Here is a 27620-nt window from a genome sequence, read left to right on the forward strand (position 1 = left end):
ATTAACTCACTTTCATTCCAGCCAGTGACAGCATGTTGTTGAGTTTGTACATTCCAGACTGAACAGGAGTAGTGTATAGCAGAGCATCATTAAACTGCAATGTAATTTTTAAAAACGTAGCTGAAATTAGATTGCTTTCATCATATAGAAAAGATGTATGTATCACATACCCATTAGAGAGGCCATCTTCTACATACACAGGGATGAGGGGCACTCAGGGGCACTCTGCCTCGTACCATGCTGGACACACAACAATGCATGATGTCAGAAGGACCAATCAGGGTTCTCAAGGAGGCAATGTGGGGCCTATTCATCCTCCAGCCTCTACACACGGACTTCTTCCCACATGAATTTCAGTAAACTCCATGTATGGAGTGAAACAAGTTAAAGTGGCAGATATCCATTGGAATGATAATAATTTAACAGTTTCTCCAACTCCCAGAACCTCCAATAATCTATAACTATTTCACTAGTGGAACTTAAAATACAAGCAAGGCTTAATTCAACAAGGAATGATGGAAAAAAACAGAGCAGGACTGGTTAAAATGAAACTCAGCCAACACAACTTGAAATGGGAACAAGAACAAGAAGAAGAGTTGGTTCTTATATGCCGCTTTTCTCTTCCCGAAGGAGGCTCAAAGTGGCTTACAGTCGCCTTTCCTGTCCTCTCCTCACAACAGACACCCTGTGAGGTGGGAGAGGCTGAGAGAGCGCTGATATCACTGCTCGGTCAGAACAGTTTTATCAGTGTTGTGGCAAGCGCAAGGTCACCCAGCTGGATGCATGTGGGGGAATGCAGAATCGAACCCGGCTCGCCAGATTAGAAGTCCTAACCACTACACCAACAAAAGAGTCTTTTATGTTCTCTCTGAGGCCTTCTGCAAGTCTCTCACATTCTGTCCGCTGCAGCTTGGCTAGCTGTTGGCGGTGGTGATGGTCAGTGTTGGTGATAGATGTTGGTTTTTTAGGGTTTTTAAGTATTGCTCTTAGGGTTTTTAAGTATTGCTCTAGATCTCTGAAAACTGCAGCTTTCTTCATGCTCCTTTTCAGACTTCAGAGTTCTCTGCATCCATGCCAAAATGACTTCTCTCTCCCTTTCCTCAGAACCCTGTTTCCCCCCCTCCCTCAGAACCCTCTTTTTACCCAGAACTCTCATTTTCGTACTGCAGGACTCCTTCAGCTTCCTTCCAGAACAAAATACCTTTTCCCCCAGACTCCAACAGAGAGCTCCACAGGGTGACAACAGCACTTCTCAATATGCTACAGACAGCAGTGTGAAATATACTACAGACAACAGTTTCTTTTTCTAGCAAAGTTAATGTCATTTACACTGGCAATAAGAAGCTTAACCAAATACTAATTTGCCAATTTGATTTTTATTTATTTTTAAATTTGGACCCCGCCTCTCACGACACTGTCGCCTTAAGGCGGCTTACAGAATAAAACCATAAAAACATAAAAAACAATACTGTTCCATGTATTGTTCTTGTGTTTATATGTAAACTGCCCTGAGCCCCCGGGGAGGGTGGTAAATAAATAAATAAATAAATAAATTGTATAAAAACCCATTAAAACAACAACAGCATTGATCACAATATCCCTCAATTGTAAGATTGGTGGTAATTGAATCTCCCCGGTCCAACTCTGCTGATTCGAACCAAAACCAGTATCCTGGTTTAATTCTAACCCTCCTCAGATAGGGTGGTACCCTCAGATCGAAGCTCCGTTCAGCCTCCCCTAGCCTCAACTGAATTCCTGGTGGCTTGCAGGCCCTGCAGAACCTAGATAACTCCAACAGGGTCCTTCGCTCATTCCACCCAGTTGGGGACAAGCCATGAGCTTTTGTAGTATATCCCCAATTTCTTGGTAATGAGCAAAGCAAAGATTTCATAAATCTAAATGTACAAAATAGGTCTAGTTAAAATTTCAACATATCTGAAAAAAGTAGTCTACCTCAACTCCTACCTTGAATTCTCAACATAACTACCTTAAAAAAACACAATTACACAAGGGCTCCAACTGCTAAAGGATACTCTGAATGCTTAGATGGAATATGAACTCAAGTCAGTTAAATTAAAAACCTTTGTATGAAACAGCTGCCAGGTAAGGTAACCAAAATAACTTGCTGGTTGTCAATATCTGTAGTGGGAGTGGCTGCATATTTATTTATTTATATTTAAATGTTTATACCGCCCCTCACAACAAATTGTCTCAGGGTGATTCACAATATAAAACCAATAAAATATAATATAACACCCATAAAACCCCTTAAATTATACAATAAAATAGAAATAAAAGCAAAAAAGCAGGTGGTGGTATAATTTCTCCAAAAGCAATAACTGACATCAGCCTAGCTTATGAAAAACATTTCTGGCATCTTACCAAAAAAAACATCCGTGGCTGCATGATCTTCCTGGACAGCTTCATCAATGTTCCTTCTTTCAAAAAGATCTGTAAATGCAAGAAAATAAATAAAGTCAGCTGTTGAGCGCACAAACTCTCTCAAAAAGAGGAGAGGGAGTTCCTGCCTTTAAAGATGTTGAAATGACAGCCAAAAGCAAAATAAAAACAACAGGATAGCAAAGAGCAGAATAGAGTGCAGAAAGGGAGGTGAAGCTGTCACTATAATGGCTAAGTCTGTGCAGCCAGGGGACTGGTGCTGCAGGCCATGAAAGGAAGCTACACATTTTTGTGGTATCATACATGAAGAGTCAATGGTGATATAGGGTGGGAAGGGGGAGAAACGGAACTGTCAAAAATTGGATCAGCTCAGCCAGCTACCGGGCATGGAAGTGACAAACACTCGGCGGGGAGGGTCCATCGGCCAATTCAGGGTGGACTGTTGTAGTGACACAGGGCTCCACTTTCCTCCCCTCCTATCACTTCCCTTTGAAGAGCTCAGTTTCTTCCACAACTACTCTGAGGTCAACCTTGCGGGGAGGGGCAGTATGAAAATCTAATAATAAATAAATTAAAAGCTGAAGTGTTGTTCCTCTCTTGCATAGCTGCAACCTAAATAATGACCTGCAGTATTCTGATTTTCTTGTTTTTTTGTAGCCTGCTTTCATAACTTACCCTTCCTGGCTGTACAATCTCATGGTGACCATTTAAACTGTACTGTATTTGCATAAGCTTCTGAAAGTTATCCTAGAGGGAGGAAACATGGATAAAATTACTGTAAACAAATGGAGATCTGAGAATTTTCATAGGCATAAGGGGGTGGAGGGGAGAAAAACAGGCAATTCTTTCCAAGCACTGAAAAACCAAAACTATTGCTCAAACTGGCTTCAGGATTTTAAAAAAAGGTTCTTTATCCTTCACATTCTATAGAATGAATCACCAGAAACCAATCTCTTAAAGTATACAATGCAAGAGGATATTGGTTCTTAGGTTGAGAATTATAGGCATGATTCCAAATATAGAAAATTTGTAATTTCACTTTCACCCTGAATTAAACTCAGTATGTTTCTCCCTTATCCTCTCCTTACCACTCATGGCATTACACACTTTGTAAACTCAGGAGCTGGAAAAGAGGGTTTTTTTTTTACTCAGCCAACGCCAACTGGCTGGGATCCCTAGCCCCAAGGAAGCATGTTTGGCCTCAACCAGGGCCAGGTCATTCTCCATCCTGGCTTCCACCTGGTGGAATGAGCTCCCAGAAGAGATCGAGGCCCTGTTAGAGCTATCACAGTTCTGCAGGGCCTGCAAAATGGAGCATCTTCACCAGGCATTTGGTTGAGGTCAGCAACAACATCTATCAGGCCCTGAACCACCTCCCATTCAGACAGGCCCATTCTGTAAAGTTGTGGATGTAATGTTCACAATGAAAAAGGTTTGCTGTTGCCAGCATTATGGCTATTATTCTGTTGATGACATATCATTGTTAATGTATAATTACAAACATATTGTACTGTTACACAATTCATGTTCCCTGTAAACCACACTGAGCTGCAAGGGAAAGCGGTATATAAATGCAAAAATAAATAAATAAATGTTTATGGACAGACTGAAATTGAATATATCTATAGTAACACTACAGTAACACTATCATTATTTTAGCATGTTTTGGCTTTAAATTACAGTTTTAATTTTGTATGAGCTTCCACAGTTGATATACTTACTCCTTGTTTCATAATATCATTTGCATGATTGGCCACTTCTATGACAACAGCGAGAGCATCTTAAAAGGAAAAAAAATGGTTGTATAGGCCAGTTAATCAGAATTTAAATGCAAGCTTATATTAAAAAGCATAATATGGAATAACACTGAAACCAAGGGCTCATCTTCATCATCAGTGTGGTGCTTTACAAAGTAACATACAAATAAACAAGTTATGAGGTGCCAACTCTTCAAGCTTTGAGGCAAAAATATTAAGCCTACTGTTTCTACTCATGGCAAAGGGCTCCCCTCAGGTCTCATGGGACCCAATGAAAACTGCCCACCTAGCTAAACTCAATATAGTCTTCTGGTCTGCTCCACATTTTCTGAGAATTTACCAGAATAGCTACACTCAGTGTAAAGTTTCAAAGTCCATTTCATGCACCAGTTGTAAATCCTTCCTGCTTTCCAACCCAGACTGAAAACACTACTTAATGCTTGTGTAGTTGCTACAGAAGCATGCACCAGGCTCCTTCCTGAAGTTACCACCTAAATGCAGCACTGCAGTATAGTGGTAGCTGGAATTTATTGTTATTACAATCTTCTGCCATGAAGCTCCGAGTTTAATATGTAGTTACCGATTTTATAACAGCCATGTGAGTTAATATTATTCTGAAAGCATGAGTGGCTCAAAGTCATCACATTATCTTCATGGGAGACAGGAGATTTGAACAAATTGGATGTACACAGAGCTCCACCTGATCACAATCAAATATTCTCAGTTATTTAAACACAAACCTTGAATCATAGAATCTATGAAGCACTGGAGATACTATCTTGTCTAGTTGCTAATTTTTTAAAATTATTTTTATTGTGCTTTGCCCAATGACCTGTCCATACTGGCCAGGCTCTGGTATCTGCCATGGCCCCACTGCAAAGGCTCCTATGCAACCTCCAGATCAAAAATGTTTATTTCAAAGGTTTGCAACACTACATAATACTACTACAGCCAGAAAGGCTGTTATAGGCCACAAGCAAATGTTTCTTTACATATTACATACCTATTTATGTAAATCTATAATTGGGCTAAAATATTAACTGAATCATTACCCTTCAAAGACTGAAGTCCTGTAGCTGGGAAGGGACCAAGTGTGGAAGCACGATTGCCCTGACTGTTGCACGCTTGGCCAGGAGTCTGGGTGTGATCTTTGATGCCTTCTTTCCTATGGAGGCGCAGGTCGTGAGTAGCACAGCTGGTGTTTTTCCACCTTGAACAAGCTAAACTACTAGTGCCCTACCTGGCCCTGGAGCACTTAGCCATGATGATCCATGCAGTGGTTACCTCTAGAATGGATTTCTGTAACTTGTTCTATATGGGTCTACCATTATCCCTGCTCCAGAAACTGCAACTGGTCCAGTATGTGGCAGCCAGGCTCCTCATGGGAACATCTCAGAGGGCACATATATGACCTGTGCTTTGGCAACTGCACTGGCTCCCAGTTGAACTCCAGATCAGATTTAAAGTTTTGGTACTCACATTTGAGGCCATATGGCAGGGGTAGTCAAAGTGCGGCCCTCCAGATGTCCATGGACTACAATTCCCAGGAGCCCCTGCCAGCAAATGCTGGCAGGGGCTCCTGGGAATTGTAGTCCATGGACATCTGGAGGGCCGCACTTTGACTACCCCTGCCATATGGGATCTGGCTGCCTAAACTTCAGGTTTAAGTTTTTTATTACTGGTTGTACATTACAGGATTTTATTGTAATTTATTTTTATTATTGATATATTTGTGTATGTTGTATGTTTTAATGATATTCACCATCCTGAGCCACTTGGCAGGAGGGCAGGATGCAAATATTAATTAATTAATTAATTAATTAATTAATTAATTAATAATAGTAACAACATTATATATTTATACATTTCTGAGTTGGAAACATTTTACTATAAGAGAACTATAAAATGCAGTTACCCTGAGTATCTTTGAAGTCAGCTGAATCTTCTAGAAGGTTCTTTAAATAATCTGGGGAAAGAAAATATAAATAAAATAAATAAAGAGGGGAATGAGTATGGAACAACTCCAATATATTGTGAATATCTACAGTACTCCACAAGGAACATTTGGTTGTATGCTTAAATTTCAAATCATGAAGAATTTTTCATGATGAAAAAGTTTTCAAGAAGAAAAAGTTAGTAGCAATATGGATACATCAGAAGCTGTCTTTGTGTATCAAGGTCAGCACTGTCTATTTTGATTACTAGTAGCTCCCTGGGTTTACAGATGGAGGGCTTGTCACACCTGATTCTTAACAAACTGAACCTAGGAATTTCTGCCTTCAAAGCAAATCACAGCCTCTTCCCTAATCTGAACAGAACAAAGCATACATTACACTAGATTTTTCATTTCTCATAGCAAGTATTCAGAGAAAAGCAAAATATTAAATAAGTTTTGCCACAGATGAAAGGAAAAATCCACATAATCCTAATTGCTGCCCTTGTGCAAGTGGGGAAATGCTGCCTTCATTGTCTTTATTGGAAAGTGTCCCAGAAGTATCTGACTGCCAATTTTTGTACAACATAAATTAAATAAATTCTGTATAGGGACATGACAGTTAAACAATTAAATGTTCAGGACACAGCCCAATCAACATTTTGGTTCCCACAAGAAGAGAAAATAACATGCTTGTTTCCTACTGTGCTGCCAGTGTAGTACACTGACTAAAACATATTCAAGTTATGTGGCTGAGTTGACATGGAGCTGCTTCATAAAAAATAAAATAATGTTAGTTTTGGTCGCTAGATGGCCCAGTTAAACTACAAAAAAATCCAGCTCTTTAAAAGGGGCTTAAATTTTTAACAGACCTATAAGAATACCAACCTTAAGCTGATTTACATTTTTCATTCATTTTAGATTGACTGATTTCAAAGTGTCTTAAAAATGTTTTACCTACTTGTGTTCTAGAATGATCAAATAAGCATGCTGACCCCAGAACCCGTAGAATCCAATCGTGTGCATGCTTGCCCCAATGGAGTTCCTTCCTGCTACTTCCAGGTAGCAAGAATCACAATAAGGTATGATAGGTGAAGTAACATTGAAAGAGGTTGCACATGCCTAACTAGAATCTAGCTGAAGGCTACCCAAAAATAGCAGGGAACACAGATAAGACAAGCAGACCAGAGTAGAAAAGGGACAAATGGACAGAACATACAGAAGATTTTCATACTGCTATTTGAAACTGGATATTATTCATTGCTGGGCAAGTTTCAAGTAAAGCAATACAGAGAGGTGGTTTCATATTCAAATTTCTTCCCACTAATGAGCTGTCTCTGAAGTGCTATGGCCATTTCAAGCAGTGCCACTTCCCCGCCTTCACTTTTTCACCATGCCAATTTACATTGGGGGGGGGGGGGCTTCTAAGTTGGTTAACAGAGTCACGTCATCTCAATGGTGTTGCTGTGATGCTATACTGGTTTAATGCCGGAGCACTCAATTTATAATGTTAAAAAAAGCCTGTGGAAGATCACATGGCAAAAAAGCAGGGGAAATGTGGCATTGTGGAAAGTGCTATGGACATTTAATGGACAATTGAGAAGCACAACCAAAGAGTAGAAAATGGAAGAAAACAGTTTTTCTCAAAAGCAGTTCGGCTGTGCTTTGCTAACGTTCCACAGGGATATGATGCAGCCCAAACAATGAAGTGTTGTAGGGAATCTAAAAACTAATGAGAGCCAGTTTGGTGTAGTGGTTAGGAGTGCGGACTTCTAATCTGGCATGCCGGGTTTGATTCTGCGCTCCCCCACATGCAACCAGCTGGGTGACCTTAGGGTGTCTGTTGTGGGGAGAGGAATGGGAAGGCGACTGTAAGCCGCTTTGAGCCTCCTTCGGGTAGGGAAAAGCGGCATATAAGAACCAACTCTTCTTCTTCTTCTAATAAACTGATGGCTAATTAAGCTTTAATGATAAGATGCATAAACTTGCTGACACTAAGCATTCTGAAGTTCTGAGTGGGGCCAAAGGATGACAAGAATGAAAAACAGGTAGAATTATAGCCAGTATACGTACTGTTGCTTTGTTTTATTGGGGGATGAGACAAGAATTTTTAGACTGACTTGGAAATTAATGTATTTCCTTTAAACAAACTCAGAGTAAAAAGTCTGTGTTTACAACAATCTTCTTTGAGTTAAGAATTAAAGAGCTAAACATAATATGACATAATCTTGCATCTAATTATATATATGTAAATCCCAATCATTTAAGCAAAATAATAAGAGTATCTAGAAAATTGGTTGTTATACTCCACTTTTCACTACCTGAAGGAGTCTGAAAGTGGCTTCATTTATTCTTCCCATAACACATACCCTGTGAGGTAGGTGGGGCTGAGAGCATTCTGACATAACTGCTCTGTGCTAACAGCTCTATCAGGACTGTGACTAGCCCAAGGTCACTCAGCTAGCTGCATGTGGAAGAGTAGGGAATCAAACCCAGCTCTCCAGATTAGAGACTGCCTCTCCTAACTACTACACCAGGATACAGCATATTCCCATAATTCCTATTTTAATCAAGAAACTATTAGAGGTATTGAACAAAAGAGCTTGCCTTCATGGAGCATCATCTAAGCTGGCCAACCTCAAAGTGGGACCTGGCCATCTCCCAGAATTACAAGTGACCTCCAAACAACAGAGAACAGTTCCCTGGAGAAAACAGCTGCTTTGAAGAGTGGGCTCCAAGGCATTATAGCTCCCTAGATGTGGCCTTTGGTAGAGGAAGGAGGTGCTAGTACCGGCATTATTCTATCATATACTATTGTCAATTATTCAGACCTTGCTAGAAATAATTGTTACAGATCTACACAAGAGTTTCACAGGGTAGCCCTGTTGGTCTGCAGTACAACTCCTAGATTAGAGTTCAACAGCTCCTTCATTGTTGGAGACCAAGACTTTCATAGCATGTACTTTCAAGAGTCAGATTTACCATTGTCAGACATAAGTCATGGCGAAATTGAATCTTGAAAACTCATACCCTAAAAGTTTTGTTGCTCTCTAAGCTGCTACTGGGCTCAAATCTAGAAGATTCACACAAGGATCACTCTTGAATTTTATACCTACCTAGACAAAACACTAGTTCTATCTTGATAAACCGAGAAATAGAATATATTCCAAAATAATCAAATTCTTTGTCAATTTAAAAATATTTCTGAACCACTTCTCCTCAAAAAGGTGTGAGAGGCAGTTTAAACTATGCATGTAGCATAAACAAAATAAACCTCGAAGATGTTATAGCTGCACAGTTTACAGCTTATAAAATAACATACCCTTCATACACTGATATCTAAAGGGTCTTCTAAGTAAACTTTCTTACAAGCTTGATGATAAACTGGCATCTATTGGTAGCCTATATCAGAATAGAGCAATCAAAGCCCCAGAATAGGCCACCACTGACTATCTCCTTGTGGGCAAAGAATAACCTGTATCATGCTTTAATATCTTCTGCATCCCTATATATTTTGACAGGTGTCAAAAATCTGGCAGGATAAAGCATATTACTGTTTACTTACTGTTGTTAAAATAAAGTGAGGAGAGAGAAGGAGCAGACAATATATATATTTAGAGCTTTTAGCTAACTTCAGACATGTGGCCAAAATTATAGAATATTCATGGTATAAGCATTTGGTATAAGACAAATATTTATATTATATCAGTTTGCAGACCCTCCCTCTCTTTGAAATCAATACTGTTCTATTCCAAACAATATAACCAGGCCAAACAGCTGTGGAAACATAGTACAACATCACAGGCATGATGTTTATCACCATTAGCCTTTACCGAACAGAAAACGCAGTAGAATCAACAGCAAATTTCCCTTGCATATTTCATCAGCCCTAGGAGGAGGAGCCAGAAGAATTTCTCGCTGCAGAGTACATTTTACTATGCATCTGAACTCCCATAAATAACAAGCAGTGACTGCTGCAAGGATGAAACAGTTCTTAACTTGCCAAGTTCACTCTTACCTGTCAAAAGCAGCCTGTATTGAGGGATCCTCTGGACGGGCTTGAGCAAATAGTGTTTGAGTGCCAAGCTAGCACAGCGGGGGCTTGCCTAAAATACAAAAGCCAACATTCTTCTGAACAGTCCAAAGCACAATGGTATGTCAAATCATTCACTCTGGCTACAGTGCGCTGGAGAGGTAAACGTTGTACTAGCACAAACTGGCTTCAGTAGCCTTTCTTACTTAGCTCAGTTAGCAAGCCTAAGCAGGTGTATTCAAATGTAACTGCCATATTATTCAATAGGGTTTATTACCAGGAAAGTGTCCATGGGATTGCAGCCACACTCCACTAAAATTTACTGAACAAGTTAGCATGCTAGGCAATTTCCTACCTAATATATCCAAGGTGTCATACCTCCAAGTCCATTTATGCTCATAACTCTACATTAAGTAAAGTAAGCAAGTCCTAATAAGAATATATAGAGGCAAAATGCCTTGGATCGCAATGCAGGGTTAATCACAAAGGACTTGTTCATAGGGGAAAACAATATCTCCAGTTTACTTTTATTTTTATTATTGTGGGTGTATAATTCACCTTTTGGTTTCAGGGAAGCACCTAAGACAATGGTGTTGGTCACCTCTCAATAATATAGCCATAAATGATAAACTTGGCCATGGTGCACTCGATGCCGATATAGATACATAGCTGTCAGCCAGCTGTACCTGAGGAAATCCTGCTTGCCAGAGATAGGGACAAATTTACCGTGACCAAAAACCTTGCATGAAAAATGATTTTTAGTCCCAATAATAGTTTTCCACATCAGTTTCATTAAATGCATGGGAACAGAAGCTGCTTGCTAGTGCCTTAACAGTTTTGATTCTGAGTTCAGACTATTGTTTTAAACTAATCTTGCATCAATTTTCAAAATGTCAAGAAAACTGCAAGAGACATGTTGGAGATTTTCACATCAGGTTTTAAAAAACAAACAAATCTCAATTGGCATCTGCCTCCGCCCTGGAAGCTTAAATGAGATTAAAGGTAAAGGTAAAGGTGTCCCCTGTGCAAGCACTGGGTCATGTCTGACCCTTGGGGTGACGCCCTCCAGCGTTTTCATGGCAGACTCAATACGGGGTGGTTTGCCAGTGCCTTCCCCAGTCATTACCGTTTACCCCCCAGCAGGCTGGGTACTCATTTTACCGACCTCGGAAGGATGGAAGGCTGAGTCGACCTTGAGCCGGCTGCTGGGATCGAACTCCCAGCCTCGTGGGCAGAGCTTTCAGACAACATGTTGCTGCCTTACCACTCTGCGCCACAAGAGGCACTAAATGAGATTACAAAATGTTAATACAAACTAATGTATTTCTATTTTGATTTATTATTTTCTGTTTGTTACCAAAAGCAGTAGCCAGGATGCATGATAAAATGTTTTTAGCTCATATAAGTGTGAAATTTGTAGCAAACAACCACTAAGGGACAGGATTTCCATAGGCAGAATGGGCCTTCCTCACCTAAAAATGTTGCTCTGGGGGGGACAATGTACCCCACAGAATTAACATGTGGGGAGAGATGGGAATCTGTCTGTGTGCAGGGAGGGGGGAAATCAGCAAAATGTTCAACAGGTTTTGAGAAACGTTCACTCGTAAGCCACAAGGAGAGGCAGGATAAATAAAAATAAATACAATGTTTTGTTTTTGGACTTCTGCATGATACCAAAATGTAAGAGATACATGGAAAGTATCAGATGGAAAGTATATGCATTTTGTTGTTGTTGTTGTTACTTGTCCCTTTAAAATTGATACAAGTTTCTACACAGAATGGATGAGACTTCATTTGCTTACATTTTGTAACAAGTGAAAAATATGCAACCACGTGTAAGATAAATATTGTACTCTTATACTTTATCCATGTTTAAATCATTGCATAAACCAACCCCTAGATAGAGCTTTCTAAAGCAAAACAAACAAACAAACAAAAATTGTTACCTCAAAATCTCGAACGACAGTAGCAAAAGTGGGGTTCTTCTTGCATTGTTCGTCTAGGAGGGCTACATTCTTATCAAATTCTTTGATGTAAGTTGAATACATTTTTAAGTAAGGTCCTTTTTTCACAAAAATGTCTGCAATTCTCTGATGGTCAGTCCTAGAATTTCATACAGTGAATAATTAATACTTGCACCTGCAGAATGCAGCAGGGGTAGGTGAGCATATTCTCCTCCACATCTCTCTCCTCCTAGCAAGCCTGTCACCTATGGATGCCAGCCTCCGGGGGGGGGGGGGGGCTGCAGCTCCTCTGGAATCACAGTTAATCTCCAGACTACAGAGATCAGTTTCCTTGGAGAAAATGGCTGCTTTGAAGGGCGAAATCTATGGTATTGCACCTCACTGAGATCCCTGCCCTCCCTAAGCTCCATCCTCAAATCTCTAGGAGTTTCCCAATCTTGATCCAGCTGCCCTACCCTGCCTCCCCCCACTAGCCAAGTGGAGCCTGGCAGTCCTGCCCCCAAAGTGAGAGTGTTAATTTCACAGCTCCATAGCTGGAAAAACAGACATCCTCCAAATCCCCAGCCCCAGTCCCTGGATAGGGCTGCCTTTGAACACAAAAGATTGGGCATCCTCTTCAACCCATAACCCATCTAAAGGCCTTTTGTGTGGCTGAAGAGAAGTAAGCAGCAGCCTATTGTTGCCTCTTCACCAAACAGCTGAAGTCTTCTGTCTTTCTGCACATATATGCCACTCTGGACAGCAACAACTGACTTTGCACAGCAATTTTTAGAGTTGGGAGGAAAGGCCTCTTTTTTTTTTGATCCCTCTGCATGTTTGAACAAGCTGGTGATCCCTGGCCCACGTGAAGTTCACCTGGACGTGATCAGGGCCAGGGCCTTTCCAGTCCTGGACCCTACCTGGTGGAATGAGTTCCTGGATGAGCTGAGGGCCCTGATGAAGCTGTCCCAGTTCTGCAGGGTCTGCAAGACAGAGCTCTTCCACCAGGCATTTGGTTGAGGACAGGACAAGGAAGATCTAGAAAGCCCCTGCCCCAAGGATAGAAGGAGAGCTATTGAGTTTTCAGGGATTGGTGGGTTGAGGGGGTGGCTGGGAGACTGGGTTTTATAGTTTTTATCACACCTGATTTTTATTGTTGTAAACTGCCACGTGCTGGCTGGTTTGGGAGTGGCAGTAAATCAATTAAGCGAATCAATAAACTTTTGGGCAAATATGATAGATCCCTGCCCTTTAGCAGAGCTTCCGTGCTCCTTTCCTGCCCACAGTGTCTATAGATCTCATTAGACTGGAGTCTATGAACATATATCCTGATCACCCTAAATCATCTGGCATGTTTATAGAGTAAAATTACATTTAGCTATTCATTCCCAAGGAAAGCAGAAATATTTTACTTTTTAGGTAAACTGGGGGCTTTCCATAATCATGCTAATAGGCCCTGCTAATATGATTTAATATGCCTAAAGTTAGTAGCTTAACAGTTATTCTGTTTGTGGAGATAACAGAAGGACCTATTTTACTTAGCAAAACTTGTAATGCTTGGTTTCATCCTTGCAGAATCTTTGGCAGGTTTCCCTTTGACCTTCCCATCCCTGATGGCTAGACAGCAAAAAAACAAAACAAAACAAAACAAAAAAAGGTCTTGTTGGGCTGGTGCCCTGGAGGGCCACTTTAATTTAGGGTTAGGTAGTCAAGTGGTCAGAGCCAAGCAGAGCTGGGAAAACCCCTATGCTATTGCTAAGTTCAGAGGGATGCTCAGCTCAAATCCACCCAGTGGCAACGACAGACCGAGGCTCCTCCTGCAAACTTTAAGGCGATTTTAACATCCCAACCTGCCCCTTTGCTAACAGATAAGAACATTCAGGCTCACCTAACTATGAATGAATCAGTGCTATGGTATGGTGAAGGCAGGGAAGGGCCTTGGCCTCTTTGGACCCTGTTCATTTGATCAAGTCTGTTCAGCAGCCAATCTCATTGTAGACTACTATTGCAAACACACATGCACTTGCATATTCACACATCTCTGATGAAAAATTCAGATTGTGTAATGTGGTCATTTGTAATCCAGCAGGTGCTTGTACTTAAAACAAATTTTGCAGTAAAAAACATGCATTAATAGACCTCTCAATTTTAGTACCAACATCCCACTTTAACAAAAAAAGTGAACATGAATAAATGTACCAGTGAGCCAGTCGTTCTTCTAGTTCTCTCAAGAGGTCTCGATTAAGCTCATACAGCTGCGGTAGGTAGTATAGGATCTGATTCAGGATCCTGTCTTCAATTACTGGCTTTCCAAGTTGCCTGGAAGCTTGGGCCACTGAATCCCGGAAATCCTACAACAATACAAAAGGGAAACAAAACAAAAAATAGTCCTCTGGAAAATGGCCTCCAAGAAACAATGAAGAATATAGTACTTCCCTGATTCACATGCCACAAACCTAATTGGCCAGTTTTCACAAGACTGGGCACACAGTCTAAAATTAAACAGATGCCTGAGTTTTGGAAAAGGGAAGTTCATAGAAGTATTATTTCATGCTTATCTACTACCACTGCTGAATAAGTAGATGGCAGCTGTGAACATCTTATACCAACTTCAACTTCTTAACCAATGTAGCCTTTCCTGGGCAGAAAAGATATGGCTGTAGGATGGCCAACTCTGTGCTGGAGCCTGGGAAAGGTGGGGTTGAGGAAGAGAGGGTCCTTTGCAGAGTATAGTATCAGAGTCCCCAACCAGGGGAACTGATGTGGATCATCTGGAGATCACTTGTAATAGTGGGAGATCTCCTGCTGCCACCTGAAAGTGCCACCTAGGTACTGTTATGAATGTCTGAGTTACACCTAGATTAGATTACTGCAATTCACCCTATCTAGGGGTTGCAACTGAAAAGCACTTGGACACTTCAATGGGTACAGAATGCTGCAGCCAGGATGTTGACTGGAGTGGCCCATCTACACTAACTTCCAATAGGTTTTCAGGCTCAATTCAAGATGCTGGTCTCAACCTTCAAAGCCCTATATTGTTCGGAACCAACATTCCTGAAGGACCCCTACACCCTTATGAATCCACACAACCACTATGATAATCTTTGGAGGCCCTCCAGCAGGTGCCTCAGTTGTCTAAGATTAGCTAGGTGGTAAGCTGAGAAAGGCCTTCTTGATCATGGTAACAAAACACTGGAACTCTCTCCGCATGGAAATTAGTCTGTCTGCTTTTGTTACCAACTAATCTGGGGCTTGATTCCCCACTCCTCCAAATGCTGGGTAACCCTGGTATGGTCATAGTTCTCTTACAGCTGTTCTCACAGAGCAATTCTGTCAGGGTTCTCTCAGCCGCACCTACCTCACAGGGTGTCTGTTGTGGTGAAAACCACTTTGGGACTCCTTCGGGTAGTGAAAACCGGGGTATACAAAACCAGCCTCTTCTTCTGCCAGTGGCTGAAGACCTCTTTGTTTCATTAGGCATTCCCTCCATGATCCCTCCTTCATGACCGGCGTTTTAATATCTTTGTAGACATTTTAGCTCTGTTTTAACAATTTATATTTTTGTGGGGGCGGTCAGTTTTAAATGCTTTCAAAATGAGATTATATTATGCATCTTTTAAGCTGTTATCCACCTGGGTAGTGCTTGTGAGAGCAGAATGGCATGATATACATTTTGTAATTAAAATAAATAATATCTGACTGGATACCATGGGCTCTACTTATTGAAATGTCTGCCTGGAAAGGACTGATTGGAAAGCTAGCATTTATTTTTCTATTTTACTGAGTTCAGCCTAGAGTTGTATCTCCACTTAGAATCAGTGTAGATGACTGTATTGGAGTGATGAGAAGGACAAAAATCATGGAATTCTCTATCCGAATTCACCATACTTTTATGCTTAATCACCCATGCTTGTTACATAAATTTATGAAATAACTCACTGGGGGAAGTGCTGGGAGCTACATGTGTTTGGAAGCTGCGGTTCTGAGTAGATGGTCTAGCATGCACATTGTATATAATGTCTTTTGGATACTTTGAGCCACCAGATCCTCCAACACATAAACCATAAAGAGGATATATACATATGCAAACAAATGCACATATGACAAGCAGCTCATCTAATCCTGCCTGTAACACATATCTATATCATCACACATATTGGCAAACAAATGTATACTCCTCTGACTAGACCACAAGCCCCCACATGCCCATGTAACGGATATACTAAGCTTGAAAGATGAAATCAGGAAGGACCCCATGCTTCAGTCCACAGAATATACAAAAGCAATCATGTTCAAAAGGTATTTCTGGAAAGATATTAGAATTGCAGTAATGGAACAGCCCAGGAGGGCACTTTTAATAATGGAACATGACTAGAGTGAACAGCAAATTACTGAAGGTATCATCCATCTTTTGCTGCATTGTCTAATATCTTGTCATTCACTTTCTGTACAGTTAGCATTCCTTGCATTAAATAGTTTTGTTTGTCACATTGTTCTCTAATTCTGTAATCCTACTTCTACTGCGTTGTTTTATGCAGTCTGACTGCACTGCTTTATCCTGGAATCTACCTTGAGCCTCAGCGAGAAAGGCAAACTATAAAGTAAATTAATATATAAATGTTCAAATCAAAGATCAGTCATCAGTAGGCACAGAGGTGTTAACGTTGTTCTCTTACATCCACACATATGCAGACAGCCCTGGGGCAGAAGAGAGGAAGTGCATCATTGTGCCCCACCCTCCTCAAGCCAAAGGTCACAGCAGGTGGTGCTTCCTCTGCCTTTGCTGCCACAAGACCCCTAGCTCATTTTGCTCATTCACTAAATTAATAAGTTTTGTGTCAGTCAAAATTGTGCCAGCAGCACAGATATGAGATACAGCAGTTTTGTCTATGCAATATGGGTTCCTATACTAAACTTGGACAACTTGTAATCTACCATGAGCCGGCCTCGGGAGTGGTAAGAAATCAATCATCATTATCATCATCTTCTCACAGAGAGAGAGAGAGAGAGAGAGAGAGAGAGAGAGAGAGAAAGCTCATACTAGTCCTCATTTTCCTATTTTCAAGACTGGGTGACATGAAGCAGAAAAAGGAAGGAGCTTTTGACCCTGGAGACTTGCCGTGCTGGATTTCAGTGAAAACCAGATGGACTCATTCAGATGGAAATGCTGTTTTATATTTTGTGAACCAGCTGGAAACACAAAGCTTCACTACCATCTTAAATTCTTGGCATTTTGTGACCTTAAAATGCTGGCTTCACATACCCAAAACTAAAGTCAAGGAGGGACAATAATTAATAGAACCCAGATGTGGTTTTTATTATTACATATCTGGAGTGCTTTTGTTCTTCCCTGAGAACGATTCAGTGCCTTTACCTGCTTCAAGCTGTAGTTGAATAATGCAGTGGCCTTATACTGCTGCATGTCCATGCTAGAAAAAGTCAGTTTAAAGGCACAGAATGCAGGCGCATGACAGGGGACTCCCTCCCTTTCAGATAGCCTTTGTTATCTGCTTTAGTGGCAGGTTGCTATAGATTTTTTGTTTCAGTTCAGCCACAACCTTTGGAATGCCTTGACTCTATTGAGAAACTTTAGGATACTTTGGGCTGATCCTGCGTTGAGCAGGGGGTTGGACTAGATGGCCTGTATGGCCCCTTCCAACTCTATGATTCTATGATTCTATACTGGTTTAGCACTCAGGGGGAAAGGGCAAGAAAGATTGTGTGGCAAAAAAGGGCAGTGGGGAGCAGCACAGTTTGAAATGACCACAGCACTACAGAGATGGCTCAGTAATTGGATGAAGTTTGCTGTATGGACCCCTGTACTGCTTTATTTGGAACTGGGCCCACAATGGATAGCATCCGTTTTAGAATGGTAATGTGAAAGTGGCCTCCATCTTATTTCATGCTTCCAATGTTAAGACCTTTTTTGTTTCACTTGTTTAATTTATTTACTACTATTATTATTATTATTATTATTATTATTATTATTATTATTAACCACCACTCCTAAGAGGCTCATGGCGGTTTACAAAAAGTCCGACTTAAAACCCATTCAAAATGGACAATCACAACATCATAACACAACAACAAACATGGCGGAACCATCAAACCCCCCCACGCACCCTCCTATGAGGAGGAGGAGGAGAAAGGAGACAAAATCAGAAGTAGCATTTGTCATTTAACATCGGGGGTCCCAACTGCTCTTCCCACACCATCCCGGACTCAACCATAGGCCTGGAGGAAGAGCTCCGTTTTACAGGCCCTGCAGAAGACTGGATGGTCCTGCAGGGCTCGCAGCTCACCCGGGAGCTCATTCTACCAGGTCGGAGCCAGGACTGAGAAAGCCCAGTCCCTGGTCGAGGCCAGGCATGCCTCTCTGGGGCTGGGAACCTGGCCCACCATGACTCAGCGAGCAAAGGAAGACTAGCTGCTCTTTTTATTCATAGTGGAGTTTTCTACTTCTGCTCTCCATCAGCCCTAGCACTGCTAAGAGTGTCATGTTTCTTTAATGGAAATCATGGAAAGATGCTACCTACCAGATGGTGTTATTTACCACCATACTATGAAAAGTTTCAGCTGTCCACTTCTATACATTACACTTCTATTAAAAGTTGCTCAGCTGCAAAGGAGGAAATTCTGTGCAACTTACATTGGCATAGGAAGCACTTTTAATGTATGAACTTAACAAAAATAACTTTCACTGGCAATTACTTAAGTGATGAGTACACCTGTCAAGCTGTTGTATCCATAGCTTCATCATATCAAATACTAATCTACACATATGGCATTCAGGTGAGTCCCAGGAAAGGCTCAATTACTGTAATAAATTTTAATGGAGTACAAGCACATCCTTAAATTACTAACTAGCAAGGTACAATTTCAGTTTGCCCATTAACATAATTCTCTTTCTCTTCTAAGATACGTTAGATCTATTTTGGAGTCAGAAAGAGCCTTTCTTCTCTATATATAAAGGTACTTTTTATCAAAGGAAATTTGTGCACACACAAAGATACCAGACATCCTATGATCTGCCCAAACAGACATCTTTCTCCATCATGTAAAAGTTCTTCTTAATGCCACAACCAGAAGCCTTGTAATTTTAGACAAATAATCCATTACGATCAGCATCCAGATTAAGGTGGAATCCATTTACCCTTTCAATCTAAAACAAGGTTCTAAAGCAACAGGTTTATGGTTTACTTTGCAAGTATAACAAACCTGTTCTACCCATTCAGGTCTATATGTGTACATAGGAAGTAATGCATGGCAAGAATTTCTGCCAGTAAGGCAGGTTGGAAAGACACGGCGCAAGCAATTCATAATAGTTACAAAGGAGGGAAAGATTATGGAAAACACATAGAACTAAAAGAAAGGTCTTGTAAGGCTGGAAACTGATGGGGTGAACCTAGGCTTGTTAAAAGCATAAATGCAAGGTTCTCCCCTTTGTAGTTTATAACATTTGTCTAGTTCAGGGGTAGTCAAACTGCGGCCCTCCAGATGTCCATGGACTATAATTCGCTGGCCAGGGCTCCTGGGAATTGTAGTCCATGGACATCTGGAGGGCCGCAGTTTGACTACCCCATGCCTTCCAATATTCACATTACCCAAATTCCAATAAAACTAGGGCAATGTAAGAAGCCATGCACACACGTACACACTGCCTCCACAATTCCTAAAGCTGCCATAGAATTTAATAGGAGACTGTGGATTTTGGAGTCTTTGTGCTGAAATTCATTCAAATAAGGATAAACTTTCGATGAAAGGCAATGAAACCGAGAAGCCCTCATCCAACAAGGCAGCCCCCAGTCTTTGAGCTTTGGTTGCCAAAGAAACAGGATAACCTGAATAGTCAGATTCAAACCTGGCTGTCCAACAAGTAAATCTTTGCATACTTTTTGCAACACTTGAAACCCAAACCAGCGAAAACCGTGTTCCTTTAAAGCCTAGATAAATAGGAACACACCCAAATAATTTAAGCATCATTTTTCCCTTACTTGGATGCTCTTCAAAGTACACAGATCTAAGCCTACGCTTTCTAGACAAAGGCAACGCAGGTAACAAGAGTGAAAATGTTAACACAGCATGAAGCTGTAACAACACTCATTTGTGAACAGCAATAGGTAGTAATTTCTTTTAGTGCCTTCCAAGAGCAGTTTCTAAAAGGTGACAGTGTCCTTGACCATCTCAGTTATTTAAATGTATAACACCAACTGACAGGGAATGTTATTTTCTTTCCCAGCACGGCAGAACATTAATGGTGACAGCCACAAACAAATTAAATTTGTGTTACACCAGCTTTTCATTTCCTTAGTCTGTGAAGGGTCACCTGTGTACACAATGATGAATCAGGTGAAAAACAAATCACAGAAGAGCAACCTCTTGCTCTACCGCATTCTGACCTAGTTTGGAGTGTGCAAGAATTCCTGACTCCTAGCTTCATGCTTAATTTCAGTGTTCCTCTCTCTATTCATATTGATCTAGGCCCAGTCACTATTTTGCTCCAAAATAACATTTATATTAAGAAAGCCCAATACATTTAGCCTGAAGCTGCCACCAAACAAAGCAAGATTCCCTTTTCATTTCAGCAGGAAAAATCAAACATCACTCTCTCTGTATACACGTCATTCTCTCTGTATATTATAAAAAAGGTCCAGTACTTCAGAGCATTTTATAGCTGCTTCATTAGGTTATTCAGCTGCTCTTACAAGAAGATACTAATAACCTAATTTAATGCAATTTCTGTAAGAAGTTGTTTACAAACATTCTCTTAGCCAAACACATGAACAGAATACTTACAATATGTAAGAGTTTCAGCACGTCTACAAACCTGTTACAAAAAAATAAAAAACATTACTTCAACAACAGTTTAAAAATGCATCCACAGATGACTGAATTCAGAATAGCTACTTACACTTTTTCAGAGCTCATGATTTCTTTAGCAATATGGTGAACCTTTGTTTTTTTCCCAGCTGCTTTAGCCTGCAAACAAAATTAAACTTTCCAAAATGAAAACACAGACAAGAGAGTATTTTTAAATATTCTGAATCTTATTAATAAACTCTGTTACAATAACATTTCATACAGTTCTAACATCCATTTGTATTCAAGGGTTCGAAATGCAAGTAGGCTCATGCTTAGACTATAATTAGACAGAGTTCCATTTAAATGCTAATGTTGAGTTAATTGCCAGTTGCCTTTATTTCTACCCACTTGGGAAAGCAGTGGAGCCTGCCTCAAAACTGGCATCTGTCATCTGTTGAAAGAAATGGAGTTAGGATAATGTTATATGTTGGTTCTCCAATTATGGCTCAATAAGGAGAACACAGACATTCCTTCTTTGGCTTCTAAAAGCTGATTGGAAGCAGAGACAAACACTGCTGACTGTACCAAAGGCAGCTTTGTCAGACAGGACATGTTGGGATATAAACCTACAAATTATTTCCCTGCATTTTTTTTCTTTTCAACAGGCACAAGGACATCTTGCATCCTACCCTTTAACCAACAGGAAGAAATATTTGCTAAATAAACTGCAGTCTAAGATGTTTGTTAGAGCGAGGGAAAGAAGACCCCCCCCCCAAAGAAATTAAATAGTTAACGATCTATGCATGTTTTTTTATTTCCTCCACAGCTGCAGGTATTTTTTGCAAATGTTGAGGAAGAAGCAGATTGTTATTAAATTTAATCAAAATTCCATATACAGCAGGGCTTGCTAAAGCAAGGGGGGAAAGAGAGGCCTATCCCAAGAATTCATGTAGGTGAACAGAAATGAAACACAATGGGCAGCAAAGACATCACTTGTCCTGTTGCTTTAATAGTGATGTTTTATAAAAGCTAATGGAAAGGGGAAAATCTTTTAATAGAAACTAGAGGCTAGGTACATCCATGATTCAAGGAAGGACTCTTTCTATGAGTGAAAGACGATCTTGAATTAATCAACAGAGTTAATTAATTACCACTATAAACAGACAGCTGTCAAGGAAAAGGCCAATATACTCAGAGATGTGAGTGGTAATTAGCGACAGTGCTTTTTAAATAGTGGCACCACACCTGTGGAATGCCCTCCCTTTGAGGCTGTCCTGGTACCTACCCTACTGATTTCAGCACCAGGGCCAGAATATATATTTTTTTCTCAGGCTCTTAACCAGGGGGCTGATCTTTCATGTTGTTTTTACCATCTATTTCTAGCCTTAGAACTGTTTAAGAGAGCTTTGTTTAGGCTGCTAGATGTTTTACGCTCTGTGGTTAATGGTTTGAGTTTCATAGTTTAATGATTTAATTTTGTTTCATTTTTAAGCCACCTTGAGCAGGACTTCAAATAGGCAGCATATAAACAAGATCAGTCAACATCATGGGATATTTGCATGTGAAGCCACAGGATAAGAATCAGGAAGAAACCAGGCAAGACTGGGCCAAGAGAAAAAACAGGAATTTCCAATTAAGCTGAAGTTTTACAAAATAGATATCAAAAGACATTACTGGCTCTAGCAGAAGGATGGCCTCATGTGAAATCCCAAGAAAAACAGTCTCCTACCTGATTATTTTCTTGTGCATCAAATTCTGCCTTGCCAGAATCTGAATTGCTGTCATCATCTTCATCTGAACTGTTGACATCTCTTGATAGCATCTCTTCATCAGAGTGAACATCTCCAAGCACCAAACCAGAATCATCAGGATCCTCCAATGAAGGCCTAGAAAATATTAATTTACTTTGCCTTAATTCTAGAGGAGAGATGCACCACTGCTCATTAGATAAATGTAATTAATTGTTAGATTTATTCTGAGCTCTGTAACATGATTCCTAGAGTTCTTTTGGAATTGCCACTTATGCTTAGATTGCAGAGATCAATTGCCTTGGAAGAAATGGAAGTTCTGGACAGCAGACTTATCTCTCCCCCAGCTCCCTCCCCAAACTCTTCTCTCGCCAGGCATTATTGCCCCCAAACCTCTGGAATTTTCTAACACGGAGCTAACCACTCTTAGCAAACCACTGACAAAAGTTTTAAGTCATTACTGCTATTGGCAATGCCAGTCAGTTGTCTTTCATTTGGACTTGGTTATATTGAAAACTATGGCTAGTGTGTAGAAATTATTATATGTGTAATATGGTATGTCTTGTGGTGGTGAAATTAATCAAATGGTTGTAAAGTATATTAATTGTAATATTTAAAATATTTAACAGTATTATAGTATTTTACAGAGGATGTCTAGCATCCTCTAACAGTTGTCATTTATTTATTACATTTATAATTGTATCTTTGTATTGCAACTGTAGTTATCTTCTAGCATAAATGCTATCCATAGACTCTCCCTATGTTGCCATGAATACTGAGTGGGCACACTGACCATGTGAACAGGCTTCCTCCAGGCACTCACTATCCTAACCACAATGTTATCGAACATACGTAATGTTTACGAACAAATTTACCAAATATTTTGGAGTATTGTAAGAAGTGATTTATCATCACATTGAATGAGTTATAAATCATTGCCAGTATACATTTACATAAGATACTGTACCTATTTGCAAAAATTAGCTAGGCTATACTGACAGTATCAGCAAAAACTGCTTCAATAGTCCAGTTCAGTCTAAAGTTAGGAAAACACACAGGATAGCTCCAGGGTCCTTTTAAATCTAACAAACCAGTGGTTCTCAACCTGGGGGTCAAATGACCCTTTCACAGGGGTCACGGCAGGGTGAGTAGCTTGGCTGGAGGGGGGGCACTCCTGAAGCAGCAGAAAAGAGTTAGATCAGCATGGTGGGACAAGAGGCAGAACTGAACTGAGAAACCCTGGAAAAAACCAATTTATATACAATCATGAACAATGGATCTTCACACCATTGGTCAGTTTCAGTTTAATTTCTGTGAAAGAACACTTGCATAATTTTATAGTTGGGGTCATCCCAATATGAGGAACTTTATTAAAGGGTCACGGCATTAGGAAGGTTGAGAACCACTGCAATAAACCATTATGCAACTCCTGCAATCTCATGTTCATAGAATGATTCTGACAAATGGAAGACACACTCTGGCTGCAGTTCTTAAAAGCAAAGCACCTGTCAAAGCTTATGGATTTCTGAATCAGTATAAAATTTAACATGCTAATTCTGTTGTGTATCTGTCTTGGAAAAGGCCCAGTCACCAAAAGAAACTTCTGACTATAGAAAGAGACAGGTACCCTCTTAGAAGGAGGCTTGGAACAGAAGGACTCTAAAAATGATCTTTGCCAAGAGTTGGCAAAGCCTGGAGGCAGTTCCATCCAGATGTTACATCCTCTATTGCCCCTTAAAAAGGGGGCACACATTGGCTGATGGCCAATATAGATGAGGGCTCCTCCATTAAATCAACGCCTGAGATGTTTACATTAGATACATATATCATAGCTCATAAATATAGTTTCTTTGTCTGGTGTGGTGTTTTGTGCCTTAACTTTTACTTGTGACTTGGGGAAATGTCTAAGATAATATTGCATTCTTAGTGGGCAGTAGTGGATAATTTCTAGTGCATGTTACTCAGGTCCCAAAAAACAGGTAACTGGATAATCACATAAAGAGAGGAACACAAAAAGGAAATCACAGTAATCTATTCAGCTTGAGGAGGCATTCAGACACCAGGAATGGCCTGAACAGCATATTTTTAACCCACAGTAAGGACTTGGAAGCTTAGGGGTTAGCTCTCCATAGCGCTATCACAGAGATAGTGCAGCTGTGAGTTACCTAGAAGCTGCTGTCAATTGAACAGAGCTGGAATGAAAGCTTAGCACTGCCATCCATCTGTCAAACTCCATCAAACTTCAGCAATGGATAAAAAATTTCACTGAAGATGCTTGGCCCATTCACGCCTACTCACAGGAGCCTCTGGAGCAATCTCCCATTTTCTGCCAGAAATCTTACTTGGAGGATGGCTCTGTATTTTGCTGTCCTCCAACTGCTGCTCTCTGCCTGGCCAAGGGCTCAGCAGATGACTATCAAACAGCTTCTTGTGAAAAAAAATGTCCCATTTTCATCTGAGCATGGAGACTACAGAAAAAGGGCAGAACCCAGTGCTCAAGCTCCTTGAAGCCCCCTCAATGCTGGCAAGTGGGAAATACATGCTCTGCAGGCACAGTGCACAGGGGGGGGGGGTAAGAGAGACACTGGAGAGCATCTTGCACAGGGCACCCCAGAACCTGAAGGCCCTGCAGCTGAAACCCATCAACAATTTTAACCTTCGCTATTTGGATTGTTTAAGAATTCAGTATAAAGTCTACAACTAAATATTCATCGGTATACCAGTGTTTTCAAGAAAACCCTTCCTCATGTCAGTGTATCCGTTATATACATGTTTCAAAAATAATAATTATGCTACAGAAATCTAGCTTGCATCTGAAACTCTGGACTCTTTTTTTGACAAGAATTGCTACACCAAGCTTTTTATGGAAGAGAAACTTCTGCATTAGCAGTCATGTGAAACAAGTCACCAATAAGTCATCACGTTCATTCTTTGAGTAAGAATACCCTGTCAGATCATGTGAGCCAGCTGCCTCTTGGACGCATAGTGACATTTCTGGTTTGCTATGCTTAGGAATTTGAACGTCTTTGATAATTCATCAGGTCAACAAGCAGAACAACAACAGTATTGTTCTATATCTTGCTTTATTTAACATTAGCTCACCCTTAAGCTTATGGCAGGTAATGAAAGGTTGTGGGGGAGCATTGAAGAGTTGTACCAGGAAAATGGAAAACACCTAATGCATTGTACATTGCTTTTATTTTGTAACTCTCCTCAATCCTCAGCAAGGAAGGCAGATTATAAAGCAAATAAAAACAAACCACCTATCAGTAGATTTGACTATTCCCCAAACAATAAAAACTTGACCTGTAGAAATTATTTGGTACTAGTGGCTCCATTCTTTCCCCCTCTTGCATCATGCTGGCTCTAGGCTTGAAGAGGTAGTAGGCTTGCATGAGAATAAAGGTCCCTCCAGTGGGGCTCTAAGTGCACAGCTGGCTCTTGTGCATGCCCTTACGGACAAGGAGCAGAGTGTAACTCGTTCATTCACTTAAACCAGTGGTCCCCAACCCCCGGTCCGGGGACCGGTACCGATCCGTGGATCAGTTGGTACCGGGTGCGGCTCCTCCTTGTCCTCCTCCCTGGCTGCTGCCTCGCGGACTGCCCTGCCACTCTGCTGATGGCTCACCTTTGGTGTTCTCCGGTGGCTGCCATGGCTGGGGCTCCCCCTCGGTGTGGCACTACGCAGCTACTGCTGGCAGCACCCCCGGGGGCGGCAGGAAGTCAGGGGCACTGGCAAGAAAGCAAGTGGAGCAGGGACTCAGGTGGCGGCCGTGACGTACCTGGGCAAAAGACTACCCCCCCCCCCGCCTCAGTAAAATTGTCAAGCATTGACCGGTCCCCGGTGATAAAAAGGTTGGGGACCACTGACTTAAACCCTGTTAGCACTAGTAGGGCTGGGGGGAGGGAGGTACTGAAGAGTTGTACCATATTGATCTGGAAAAGAATCCCTAAGGCTTCTGTGATGATCTTCCATTTCAAATGGGAAAACAGCTGGGGGATGAAGACAATTACAGCACTCTCATCTTTCTTTATGATAGCCACATTGAGACGATAATGAAATGAGAATGAAAGCTGCATTCTGCTGCCCTTTACCCCAGTAACACTCCCACAGGAAATGGAACATTTCCTCAGGTCTTCTACAGAACTCTCCCAGTCCTGGTGGGAACAGATGGACCAGCCTTATCCAATTGGTAGCGTGCTCTCTCTTGGTCTGACTTTAACATTAGCCCCAATTTCTTCCCTTATTTATCAGTGGTACACAGGTACTGGTCACTATGGCCATTTCCTGTGATGCGTAGAAGCAAAACAAAGAGAAGCCCTAACAAAGGCACTTCTCTATGTTTAAGCATTCTAATTTATAGAGGATTGATGGCACACTTATATAGATGGCACACTTATATAGGTGTTGTCAAGATTGACAATAGCCAGCTTTTACATCCAAGCTATCCAAACATGTTTATAAGGAAGTAAGTCTCTGTGAATTCCACTGGACTCCTTCCTAAGTGTTTAGAACTGCAGCCAACGACTGCAGTAGATGCCACATAGAATTCCTTGTCCTTAGTACCTTTCATTAAATTATATAGGCATTGATGTCTTCTAATCAAGCCCAACAAATAAAAGCAGTTATACAGTGCCTGGCTATTCCTTGCTGATATCTTATACTCAAGAAGGTGTTCACAGTTATAGTGCTCAAGAAAACTTTCTGGTTAAGCTCCTTAGCAAGTAAGTAGCTCTTAGTTTTGATATTCAACTCCAAATTAAAATGAACATTAAACACAGTTGCAATTAATTCTTCTCTAACACAATCTGCATAAAAACCAAAATCCAGCAGATATTCCTTTTGGAAGATTCCTGGAAGATCTCCAGAGGGAATTTAGATAGCATAGATCTATTCAGTGATACTGCCTAATCCTTAAAAGGTTTCCTGTTATCAGCCAACTACAGGATCTCTTGTCTTCAGAGGTGAGGTGAGATGGGTGGCCATGAGGGACAAATATTTCT

The 27620-nt window shown here is 40.8% G+C and overlaps 1 protein-coding gene across 3 annotated transcripts in view; it reads right to left on the reverse strand.

The window, feature by feature from the left end:
• The window catches only part of FGD6 (FYVE, RhoGEF and PH domain containing 6), a 68258-nt gene that overhangs the window by 17827 nt on the left and 22811 nt on the right, over positions 1–27620 (reverse strand). For all 3 annotated transcript variants that reach the window (XM_077339062.1, XM_077339061.1, XM_077339060.1), the window contains exons 3-13: positions 22598–22754; positions 20978–21045; positions 20863–20893; positions 14266–14417; positions 12070–12226; positions 10109–10196; positions 6073–6123; positions 4122–4180; positions 3076–3147; positions 2383–2451; positions 11–94 (exon numbers count right to left, since the gene is read on the reverse strand). In XM_077339062.1, coding sequence (XP_077195177.1) covers positions 11–94; positions 2383–2451; positions 3076–3147; positions 4122–4180; positions 6073–6123; positions 10109–10196; positions 12070–12226; positions 14266–14417; positions 20863–20893; positions 20978–21045; positions 22598–22754 — 988 coding nt within the window. The remainder of the gene's footprint in view (positions 1–10; positions 95–2382; positions 2452–3075; positions 3148–4121; positions 4181–6072; positions 6124–10108; positions 10197–12069; positions 12227–14265; positions 14418–20862; positions 20894–20977; positions 21046–22597; positions 22755–27620) is intronic.

The sequence above is a fragment of the Paroedura picta genome, chromosome 5 (assembly GCF_049243985.1).
Source record: "Paroedura picta isolate Pp20150507F chromosome 5, Ppicta_v3.0, whole genome shotgun sequence".
Classification (NCBI taxonomy): Eukaryota; Metazoa; Chordata; class Lepidosauria; order Squamata; family Gekkonidae; genus Paroedura; species Paroedura picta.